Source organism: Canis aureus, chromosome 17 (genome assembly GCF_053574225.1).
Source record: "Canis aureus isolate CA01 chromosome 17, VMU_Caureus_v.1.0, whole genome shotgun sequence".
Lineage (NCBI taxonomy): Eukaryota > Metazoa > Chordata > Mammalia > Carnivora > Canidae > Canis > Canis aureus.
In genome coordinates, this window is record NC_135627.1 from 61,093,343 (window position 1) to 61,105,547 (window position 12,205).

The window sequence follows — 12,205 nt, forward strand, 5'->3', positions numbered from 1 at the left end:
TGTACATGGTTGGTGCCACAATCTATAAACTCCATGATGGCAGCTGTAGCTCCTTGTATATCATTATATCATATGCCTGGAACATAGTAAGCATTCCAAATTTTTTTCAAAATAAGAAATTTAGTAAAGAGGGGAAGAAATCCAGGAATAAAGAAATAGCAGTATAGATGTCAGCGTAGCCTGTGCAGTGTTGTAAAAAAGTCATTTAAGTCACATTCAGAGATCAGTGGGTTTTCTTTACATAACCAGATATGAACTTTGGAGGAAATCACACAGAAAGACTTTTATATAGTCAGGCAGAGGCAGCTAAAGTGATAAGGTTATTCTTGACTAGTTTATAGCCCTTTGGGCGGCAATCAAGTGGTACTTCATATGCTCATGCTTATATCCTAATAAACCATTAGCTATTTAAAACTTTTAACAGTAATAGCAGAATAATAAGATCAAAGACAGAATCATAGAAATACTCTTGTCACACAAATACAAAACCGGTTTCATTTCTCCGTGTACATTTTTAGGTGTTGATATACTTGATGTAGTTGTAATCACATTATTTTTCTCTTTTTTTCAGCAAATATGATAACTTTCCAATCAAGTTGTTAGATCTTAATTCTGAACGCACGTTACAAGCTTATGAGACCTGGCATCTTAACACCTGCCTAGAAATTGTGCCAACATAGTTTATGGGCCACCGGTGAGAAAGACTGACTTCTTTAGAGCAGCACATTAAATACCATTTGACTGCTTTTTTCAGCAGTGTACTTTCGGGAATCCATTTTAATTTTGTGGCTCATCAGAGTGAAGATATCCTGCTGTACTGGTGGAAGTCGTGGGAGGATTATTTTCTGTGTTTCCATTTTCTGAATATATCATGATTGAAAATTAGAAAAAAGTAAATACTTGATACAGTTTGGAAGATCTTTTCTGTTCAGGGTCCTCTTATAGGGAACAAAAAGAATGTTACCAAGTGATGTGTTTATGAAGTGGCTCTGTCAGTAGAACTTGAAATTCTTTTGTAGTTTAGAGGCAATCTAAGTTGGGTATTTCAAAATAGGATTGTGTGTTTGAATTGTGTCTTTGAACCTTCTCCAACTTTTTCTTCCTGTGTGACCTTGAGTAAGACATCTAATCATAGCAGTAGAAAGCAGGAATAAAGATATCTGAGGCTGATTATGATGATGAGCAGTTTGTGATCCTACTGGGCTGTGAAGGTGGAAGAGACATTTAAAATTTGCGTTGGACTCGTTTATCGAACAGCGATTTCAGTTGGGATAAACTGTCAACACGTCCCATTCTTACGAGCCAGTGTAGACGGAGGAGGCAGGGACCTGGAAGCTGTGTGTTCAGCAGGCACTTCTTGGCCACGCTGGCTTCCAGGCATGCTTAGTTTACTTAGGCTCAGGTCTACTCAGGTAGTAGCCAATTCTGCGGAACAGGGAGGCCCTATCCAGACTTGATTTTTTTTCCAGTAGAGCCTGGCCCTGTGTCCGGTTGGTTCTCCCTCAAATTGAGACAGAGCCTCAGTTTTTTTTTTTTCCCAATTAACAGCCTTCAGTGCTGAGAGTAAAAGATTTCTGTTAGTCCACATGCCCTGAGTCAATTCTGAATCACAAAACAGATTTTTATACTAGTATGTGTATGTCAGGGGAGGAGGGAATTATAAGATCTTTCTTTTTTTTTTTTTTTTTCCGCCTAGTTGAGAAAAGATAGGTTGTTTGTATTACAGATGGAGTTTGAGTGGAAGAGAGAGACCGGAGACAGCGATTACACAGCACAAAATATTGTTAATGTAGCCACGCGCGTTTAGATTCCATACTGACGGAACAGCTGAGACCAAGCCCCCTGGAACTAGTCCAGTTTGAGAATATCTTACTTGTTATATTCATTAAAAGGGTAACTGAAAAACTAGGGGTTGGTTGTAAAATTACTGTTTTTATTTTTTGGTGAGTGGGTGTTAAATGAACTGTTTTTCAGGAAATAGTGGGGGAAAAAATAGCCACACACTTTTAGCTAGTTAGTCACTCCTGAATCAATGAGAATCATCATTTTGTTAATTTCATCAACATGTTCATTTCTTTCAGCTCCATGTTCATGCATGTCTTTTAACCCGGAAACAAGAAGACTGTCCATAGGTCTAGACAATGGTACAATCTCAGTAAGTACACGTCAATAAGATTTCCAGTTGAAATACTTCCCTTCCCGTGGAGTATGCATATGTGTATTGTGATGAAAGTTATGTATTAGTTTTTTTCAAACTAACAAATTAATTTTCTTGCTAAGTGAAGTGGACATTGCAGTGCAGCCGATTACGGTGAGGAGTAGGGCGTCTCAGTTTAAACGTTGACAAGATTCAGCTTGCCTCGCCGTGGACACAGTGGCTAGGAGAGGACTTTGTGAGGCCAGTGAGCGAGCTGCTTGAGTCTGTGAGTGAGTGAGAGCCCGCAGTCATCAGATGGCTCATCATGGTCCTTCGGTCACATGCTTCCTCGACCAGCGACAGAACACAAGGGAAATGTCTTCTTTGACCCGCATGTCTGATCTCTGATACTTGATGTTTTCCTCCTTTCCCTCTTCTCTGCTCCTTCTTGTCTTAACTCCCTCGAACATGTGAGTAGAGTCCAGTAAATTGTATGAATTGTTAAAGCACAGACTCTACATGAGGCCTCAGGGTAGATTCAGATAAGTATTAGGCTCTTTTATTATAGATCTTGAGGGAACTAAAGTGATTAGGGATTGGAATTTCAGGTTTTACCACTTAATCATCTTTTTATATATTTAATCTTAGCTGGTATATTAGGTAAATGTAACAAGACCGATCTGGTAAATTCTCCATTTTGGTAAATCAGCCAGTATTGCCTTCAGACCCAGCAAAAGAGGCCCTTCTTTGGGGCCCTGAGTGAGAGAACGCTGTTCCGGCCACATTTCCCCACAGGATGAAGGACCTAAGCGGTCAAGGGGGTGTGCGCAGCCTGGGCCCTCACACCACCACCCCTTGTTCTGAGGACCTGAATGACATTTCCCTGACCCCAAACAGCAGAGAGCCTGCATGTACTATATTGTGGAGCTTTCAGGGGTCTAAAAATTCTGGAGTCACTCCTGCACTGCCAGGTGGTTGAAGGGCTATTTGTCAGGATTAGTGGAGGAGAACATATTTTATTTAATAGTTTAACTTGATGTATGACTTTTAAATAGTTAGACATATGGAATGTGGGTTTCCATCTGTAATCTTAACCTGATTCTTACAAGGGGTCTGAAGAGGTGGGCTTGAAATTTTCCATTTGGTCTTTAGTCAGAACATTTGTTTGGTGACCTTTATGGAAATTTTAACAATATTGTTATATGTAAATCTGCCTATTGACAAATATTTATGCAGTTTCTATAATGTCCAATGCAGTCGGTAGGTCTGTAAACTCTGTTCTGTAGGAGGACAGAAGAGAAGTGAATGATACAGATCTTCATCTGCTCGAAGGAGAGTTATTTTTAAAAAGTGGGATGTGGCGGGGGGATAAATATATTTTTAAAAGATGAAGGGGGGTAACTGGATTGTTCAGTGAACTGAAATATTCACTGCAAAGGAAATCTGAAAAGATGAGCTAAGATCTATATATTGTCCAACAGTTCATGGAACAGTATATGTAGCACTCACTGTCCGTGAAAAGGCTGAAGTGTATATAACATATGGGTGAGTCTTTGCGTTTTTTGGAATCAGTGTAGGTGGTTAATGGGTACTGATAAATTTGGCTCTGAAGGTAAGAAAGGTGAGCAAAGTAAGTAAGTTACGGAGAGTTCTGGCTATTTATCGTGTACAAGAGGAGAGACCATCTTAGCCATTATTCCCTTAGTAAATGAAACTGCCGGAGAAGCAGAATGTAAATCAAGGGGTCTTGGCTGGGGTTCTTCTGTAGGGATGTCGGTGCAGCGTGAATGTACCAGACCTTACCTTACCCTGATCTTCTAGAGGAGATTAAGGACCCAGCTCGTATGACATAATTCCTTAAAAGGACCTGTTTTATGTTGTCGAAGAGGATGAATTGTATATGCTCCCTCTTCTCATGTGAAGAACTGTGAAGAGCTGAGTTAGGGGAAGGCACATGGAGAGAAGGGCTTAAGGTTCAGCGTTCTCATGGGGGTGAGAAGTACTTACAGTCTCAGCTGTTGAATAGTTTGTGGACGTGAGAAATCCTGTGCAGACTATTCATTCTCTGTTCCCTGAATATAGCAAATACATTTTAAAAAGAAATACTGGTTAACTTTTTTTTTTTTTTTTGGTTAACTTATTTTAAAAGAAAGAGGAAATCAGAAAGTAAATCCTTGTTTCTATTTATTCTGCCGAATAAAAAGGATTCAAGAAGTAGTTAACCTCATGTAATCGAATGAATTGGAGATGAAGTAGAGACGACCGCACCGACCATGCTTACAAAAACTTGTCTGCGAAAGGAAGGAGAGGGAGAGGGAGCGCTGCACCAGGATGACGAGCAGCAGGGGGGTCCTGCACCACTTGGAGAGTGTAGCCGTGGGGAAGAGACAGTTATGAGGTGTAGGAGGGAAACGGCCTTTTCAGCTTCTCACGAAGCAGCAGGTTAGGTCACCACCTACCGAGAGGAGCTAGAATGGGTGAGGCTGTGCTTTCATGTCTGCACATCCTGCTCTCACGGACCTTGTCTTCCCGACCCCCCTTCTGCCATCTTGGTCTGCAGAGTCCCAGTTATCTCTCAGCGCCTCATTCCAATGTCATCTTTTCCCTTTTTTTTAATTTTTATTTTTTGGTTTTGTTGTGTTTTGACGGATGGTTCCTAAGGTCCACCAGTAGAAGTTAATCACCCACCTTACTCCATAGGTTAGCTATACTGTATTGCTCATTTAACTCGTTTTGTAAAAAGTTTTCAAGTCTGTCTCTTCCATTAAAGTTTTGAGTGTTGAGGACTTGCCGGTCTTTTGTTCATCTCCTCTCCCAGTGGATCTTAGTGTGGCTCCTTGTACAAATTAGGGACTCAGTGAATAGTTTGCTGAATAAGTTGTTGACTAAAGTGCAAACGCTCTTACTATTTAGTGTAGCTGGCTGCGATAAGCATCTGCTTGAATTCTGAGATAATTTATTTGTATAATTCTGTTGCCATTCAAAACGGTTGTCACAATGGAATCACCTTCTGCAGGGGAAAACGTTATGGCAATAGAATTCATGTTGAGTTTTCAGAAATGTCATCTGTTTTAATGTCCAAAAAGTCAGTCATCTTGTGCAGGCTATTCATGCTGAAGTGGGACTTCGAAATTTTCTGTCACGATACCTCATGTGTTCTAGCCAGCCGACGAGTAAATCTAAATGTGCTCAATTCTAACGTGTGGCTTCTGGTCTTTGAAAGCTTACTCAGTTGGAGGAAAAGGGAGAGTGAAATTAGGAAATAAGTAACACAGTAAAAAAAAATAGCCCAGCAGCACACCAGTGAGTGTGATGCCGACAGGACAGCGAGGTGAGGAGAGCGTGGGAGGTAATGGTCCGGGCCGGCTCCGTGGAGACTGGATGTGAACTGGGTGTTGGCGGTGGGCTGGGGTTCCTTTGGCTGAAGATGGGAAGGGAAGGTATTTCAGGCAAGGTGAATGGCATAGGGGAGGGAAACATGGCGGTAAGAGAGAGCAAGAAAGGTTTGGGGACAAAAGAACCAGTTTGAGAAGTAGAGATAGTGTACAAGGTGGTTGGGGTCCTGGCTCAGGATGAGTAGTTGGCTTATGAAGGAGCTCGATCCCCAGCAGGGAAGATCTCCCTCCAGCATCCTCGGCAGAGTTTCTAAGGTATTCGGAAAGGATAACTGGTAAGGAAATGTCCATGCAGAAATGAAAGAACTTCCTTAAGCCAATTTTCACCAACCTTACTGAATAACGCCTTAGTCATAGACAGGTGTAGATGCTAATCTTTATAAATATATGGATTTTCTGCTTCATCAGAACTGTTCGTGGGCGGGCAGCCCGGGTACCTCAGCTGTTTAGTGCCGCCTTCAGCCTGAGGTGTGACCCCAGGGTCCTGGGATCGAGTCCTGCGTCGGGCTCCCCACAGGGAGCCTGCTTCTCCCTCTGCCTGCGTCTCTGCTTCTCTCCTTGAGTCTCTCATGAATAAATAAATAAAATCTTTAAAAAAAAACAACTGTTAATGAACTAAAGTTTTTATTGAAATCTTGCGGGATAAATGCGTATTCATTGAAGGTTTTTTTTTTTTTTTTAAACAAATCCCCCAAATCATAAATCTCTGTTCTCTGAAGGTTGTTTCCATATATGTGCTTATGGTAAGTTTGGGATGAGAAGAAAAGATTGACGTTTACGATGCTTAGCGTTCAGGATAATGATCATGACACCAACCGTGCATGGCTGTGTCCTGTTGTGGTTGTTCCCGTGGGGATAGTGCTCCCGTGGGGATAGTGCTCCCATGGGGATAGTGCTCCCGTGGCACATGCCGCTGTCAGCTCACAGGGCTGTGCATGGGGTGGAAAGGAGAGAGAAGACACGGTGCTGTGCCTCCGCCTCGCCCTGACACTGGGTGTGTACCCAGCGCCCAGCCCCGGCCCCAGGGGCCCTGTCTGTCACCCGAGGACGCCAAGGCCCACGCATACCTGGGCCGGGAGGCAGCTGTCCACCCAGCTGGGAGCCCTGTGTGCCTGGCGAGCTGTGTGTCCTGCTCCCCGGGCTGCGTCCGGGGCCGTAGGGTGCCGTCGGGAGCCGCCACCTAGTGCAGAGAGTGTTCCTGCTCAAGGCTTTCTGTACCGCCCGTGGTCCTGGCCCACGGGCAGCTTGCGTCTGTTTTTCCTCAGTGTCCTGGCCGTGTGGCCTCATTTGTCTGTGGGGCTGTGTCCTTCACTAGGCCGACCTGGCGGGAGGCAGAGGCCTCGTGTGCTTCAGTCTGTGTCCCCACAGAGTCCCCGGCCCACCGCAGACGCTCTACAGCGTCGAAGCGCGGAAGGAAGGCGTTTAGTTGGGGTGGTCCGGGTACTGACAGCTCAGTGGGCTCTTAGCCCGGGCCGTGGTTGCTCCGACGGCTAGCACGCGACAGTTGGGGCGCACGGAAGAACCTGATGTCTGTCCTTTGCTGCTTGAAACTCATAAACGGAGCTTCACTAAAGCAAACGGCCAAGAAGTGGAAGCAGAAATACGACCCGCTCCTGACGCTTGGTGGGCCCCCAGACTGCGCTGTTGAGGAGTCTTTCAGGGCCTCTTCTTTTGCTTAGACTACAGCTCTGTTGAGCGTCTGGGATTGTTGCAGGAATATACCGTCTCACGCCGTTTCCTATCATTTGGAGATTCCTATTTTACAGATTAGATTAACAGCCTTCCGAGAGCATCGCTCTGTGTCACCGTCACTTACTCCCTGGGCGGTGTGCCTGAGGCTGCTTCACCTGGTGGGATTCCCAGGGGTGTATGCCTTGGCAGGATCCCAGGGATTGGGCATCTGTGTCGCAGGAATCAGGCAAAGGGTCCGGTTGCACCAGGGAGGCAAAAAGTGTTCCCTTCCAGAAGGCTGATGCTTCTAGTAAGAGGTGTGCAGGATGTTACTTTTTCAAATAAAAGGAGAAATTACCTTTTGAAAATATAATCCTTAGCATCCACTACAAGGTCACTAAGAATCGTCACAGCTGTTTTAATCTCCTAAAACCAGTGTCTCGAACTCCCCGGGTGTTTGCTCATATTCTGAAGGTCTGAAGTATTGTATGTCTTAGTCCTCACGTGTGGCCGTGAGAGCAGTCGTGACCAGTGCCTGGCCCCTGCTTTCCTGGGGCCGTTCTCACCAGTACTGCCAACCCAGGGGCTGAGGACGACAGAATTTATTTTCTCCCAGCACTAGAGACTAAAGTCCCAGCCAGGTGGTGACAGGGCCCCTTCTGAGGCTCTACGAGAGAATCCTCGTTTCCTCCTAGCTTCTGGTGGTTGCTGGAAGTCTTGGCTCGTAGATGTGTCCCTCCAACCCCTGCCTCTGTTTTCATGTCCCCTTCTTCTCCGTGTCTCCGTGTTTATACGTGGCCTTCTTATAAGGACAGCAGTACTGGATGGAGAGCTCACCCTAGGGACGCCTGGGGGGCTCAGCAGTTGAGCATCTGCCTTTGGCTCCAGATGTGACTCCAGGGTCCTGGAATCGAGTCCCGCATCGGGCTCCCCGCAGGGAGCCTGCTTCTCCTCTGCCTGTGTCTCTGCCTCTCTCTCTGGGTCTCTCATGAATAAATAAATAAAATCTTAAAAAAAAAAAAAAAAGCTCATCGTAATCCAGAATCATCTCATCCTAACTAATTACATTTGTAAAGGCCTTTGCTCCAAATAAGATCACATCCTGAGGTTCCAGATGGGCATGAATTTAGGGAAGACACTGTTCAACCCAGGATACCTGATAATACTATACGCACAGTGTCTCCTTACCGTGTTCTAACCATTGATTAGGAAGCAGTTTGGTGACTATGCACCATGATGCCTCCAGGAAGAAGTATCCAACGATATTAAAAGAAGGTGATTCAACATCCTCTTGGAGGAGACAAGGAGATAGTAGAATTGAAAGGGACCTTCATTCTTCTACAGCTAATGCCACCCTCCCCTAGACTGTGATGTATTGTAGGTCACGTGTTAAGAACTGGTGGCAGAGCTAGGATTCTCCTCTTACGATACCAAGTTAATTTTTTTTTCCGTGCCACTAAGCCCAGCTGCAGGGAGTTGCCCCACGATGGTCACTAATGGATTGGAGGCTTGTGTTATTCCATGCATTTAGCCATGGCTAAAAAGATGTTAAAAAAAAAAAAGAAGAAGAAGAAGAAAAGAATTTGAGCCTTTAATGTAACAAGATGATTTGGGTGAGTTCTTTCTTCCTGTGGTTGTAATGAGCGCACGTGGGACGTCTTGTTCTCGGTGGTGACAGGTAGCCTGCGAATACCGAGGGTCAGCTGCTACCTGTGCTGAGCATCCAGCTGGGCCGCTCCTGCGGGAGAGATCCTGGTGCATTCCGGCGTCCGTACTCACGGAGGAACTGTTTCTCTGCTTAGCAGGACGGGGCCTGGGGTGCCGACGTGCCGGCAGCTTACCGTGTGCTCATCCAGTGTAATTCACTGAAGGTGGTTTTGTCAAAGACCGTGCTTCCTGTTGGGGTGGGCGTTAGTGCGTCATTAGGGTTTTGTGTGGGTCACAGACCTCCTCAGCACGTCTCAAGGATCAGCTTCTCTCCTCCAGTTATGTCATCGTGCGTGTCATCCTGTCCTCTTTTGTTCCTAAAACTCAGTCAAGTAGTAGTGAATGCAGATGCCAAGGGCATTCTTTGGCCCAGGATTATTTTGTGGCATCTCCATTGCGGTTTCCATTACGGACTTTCGAAGGGCTTCTTGGTCCCACTTTTACGCGGATTCTGCAGCGTGAGTGTCCGTAGGAGCTCCTGGATTGCCCTGTGTCTTAAATCGGGTGCTGAGGAGATGCAATGTAGCACATGGTAGGTTGACATCGCTTACCCGTCATCTCCAGACGTGATCTGCCACAAAGGATGTCCTCCCGGGGACCTGGTATTACTGATTCAGATGGCGGTCGTCCTCGTCTCTTGAGCACATCAAGTGGTGTATCTGTGTTCCAGAAAGGCCATGGCTGGGAGCTAATGAGCGCATCATGTTCCAAGTGACATTCTCTTAGTCTAACCTCTCTAATGTCTGCCTCCTCCCTGGATCCTGCGCATTGGTTTCTGTTTTTTTTTTTTAAGCATTATTTATTTATTTAATGAGGGGGACCCAAGTAGGGGGCAGGGATAGAAGGAGAGGGAGAAGCAGGCTCCCCGCTGAGCAAGGAGCCCCATGCAGGGCCCGATCCCAGGACCCTGAGTTCATGACCCAAGCCAAAGGCAGACACTTAACCCACTGAGCCACCCAGGCCGTTTTTGTTTTGTTTTTTTAAGATTTTATTTATTTATTCATTTGAGAGAGACAGAGCACGATCACACAGCAGGGAGAGGTGGGGGTGGGAGAGGGAGAGTGCCAAGCCCCCCTCCCCGCGGACAGAGAGCTCCATGTGGGGCTGTCTCACGACCCTGAGATCATGACCTGAGCTTATCAGGAGTCGGGTCCTTAACCCACTGAGCCACCCAGGCGCCCGTTATTGTTTTGTTTTAATGAGAACAAAGACATCGTAGCTCTGTTCTGTCCCAGAGTCGCAGTCCTCCCAGGACCCGTCCCCGTGACTCTGCACCCCCGCTCCGGCTCTGGCGTGTCCGAGATCTCCTTGGGGCCTGACCTGCTGACATTTTTAGGTTGTCGTCTTTGGCCTCCTGCAGCATTTAGCTCTTGTCTTTCTTCCTGAAATAGTCTCCTGATTTGCGTCCACAGCCCTGTGCTCCCCCGGCTTTCCCCCGTTTTCTGGCCGGTCCGTTTTCATCACGGAGGCCGTTAGCCAGCTCTGGCTCAGCTTCCCCTCCCTGGGCTGTCGTCCCCGGGGCGGGGCTCTGTTGGCGCCCATGTGACAGTGGCCCCAACGTGTTGATCTCTGTGCGGAGCTATTCTCTGACGTTCCGCTTCCTCCGTATTTCCTGTTGACTGGTTCCCGGGTCCTAACCTTGCCGGGTTCCCCCCGACCCCTGCCCGCACCCTCCTCCCGGTCCGCTCCAGGCCCCATGGTGGGCCTCCGTGCGGGTCCTCCCGTGCCCACCCTGCCTCCTGCAGTCCACTTTCCATACTGGCGGTGGGAGGATGTTCAAGATACGCGCTTGACCTTGCCGTTCCCCTGCCAGGCCCCTCAGTGCTTCCCTTGCTCCTGGGCACGGGCTCCGAGTCTCCCGTGGGCCCTGCCCCTGCGGGATCTGGGCCTTTCCTCCACTGCCTCCTTTAGCTCGGCGCCCTCCCTTCTGGAGTTTCAGCCGCAGCTACTTTCTGTTGTTCCTATTTTTTTAAAAAAGATTTTATTCGTTTATTTATGAGAGACCCAGGGAGAGACGCAGGCAGCGGGAGAAGCAGGCTCCCTGACTCGATCCCGGGTCCCGGGGTCACAGCCTGAGCCGAAGCAGCTGCTCCACCGCTGGGCACCAGGCGCCCAGGGCTGCTTTTCCACCGCTCCCGCTCAGCAGCTCCGTGGGCGCGTGGACCCAGTGCTCCGGCGAGCCCTGGCTCCTGAAGCTCTCCGGGCCCACTGAGCCCGTCCGTCACATTGCAGGTTCAGTGTCCTGCCTCAGGCAGCACCCCCTTGGCCCCAGCAGGCCCCATCCCTGAGTGTGGGTGCTCCTGGGCCGCGGGCCCGTCCCCTGGGCCGTGTCGTCGCTGCTGTTTTACGCCGGTTGGCGTGATCACTGGGTGGCCGTGGCTGTTGAGCAGGAGCTCCCGGCAGGGCTGTGTCCGCGGGGCCGCCGCTCCGTGCCTGCTGCTCCGCCCAGGGCGTCGGTGCAAGCGCGCTGGAAAGCATCACGGCCAAGTGAGCGCGGGGATTAGCGTCCTCTGTTGCGTGGACGGGGCCTAGAGGTGAGGACCACAGGCGCTGGAGTCTGTCGGCTGGACGTCAGCCACAGCTCTGTGTCACAGGGCCACCCGGGCAGGTTGCTGTACTCTGTGCCTCAGTTTCCTTTGCTGGAGAACAGGGATAATCGTCATGACTGTCTCCCGGGTCGTCGTGAGGATGATCTGATGTGGTTCTCGACCTTAGGACCGCGCCCATGCGTGTCACGTGCTCCGTACTTTGAGCTTCTTTCCACATCATCTGCCTCGGCGACAGCAGCGTCTCCCGCTGGAGGTGACCAGGCAGACGGTGAAAATCCACGTCCGGTGACTTAGAGCCGCTCCAGGGAGGAGGCGTCCTCGCGGTGGCCCTCCTGTCGGTGCTTCTGGGGTTTCGGGCCTCCTGGTTCCGTCTCTGCTGGGCCAACGCTGCGCTGCCAGTTGTCTGCCACGACGTCCGGGCGCGTCTGCTGCTCTGGATCGTGGCCGCTGGAGCCTCCTCCCAGGGAGAGCTGGAACGTGGGGACGCGGGCCTCACTGCCGATGCTCCCGGTGCCCTCGGGTTCGGGGTGCGGCCGACGCTGGGTTCTGTGGGGGGCGCCCCGACCCGCCGGCCACCCAGCTGTGTGTCCCGGGCCCCGCGGCGCCTGGTGTGACGGTGTGACGGCCGCGCAGCCTGCTGGCCTGCCTTCCATGGGCAGCGGGCTCGAACGCGGGAGGCAGGGCCCTGCACTTGGCCGGCACAGTCTGGCCAGAGGGACCGTTGGGCGCTTCCGGGTTGGTCCCCA

At 49.0% G+C, this 12,205-nt stretch overlaps 1 protein-coding gene across 4 annotated transcripts in view; it reads left to right on the forward strand.

The window, feature by feature from the left end:
• The window catches only part of WDFY2 (WD repeat and FYVE domain containing 2), a 169,316-nt gene that overhangs the window by 83,330 nt on the left and 73,781 nt on the right, over positions 1 to 12,205 (forward strand). For 3 of the 4 annotated variants that reach the window (XM_077855843.1, XM_077855841.1, XM_077855844.1), the window contains exon 3: positions 2,082 to 2,155. In XM_077855843.1, coding sequence (XP_077711969.1) covers positions 2,082 to 2,155 — 74 coding nt within the window. Of the gene's footprint in view, positions 1 to 596; positions 695 to 2,081; positions 2,156 to 12,205 lie in introns of those variants that run through there. The other variant, XM_077855842.1, reaches the window with a different exon arrangement.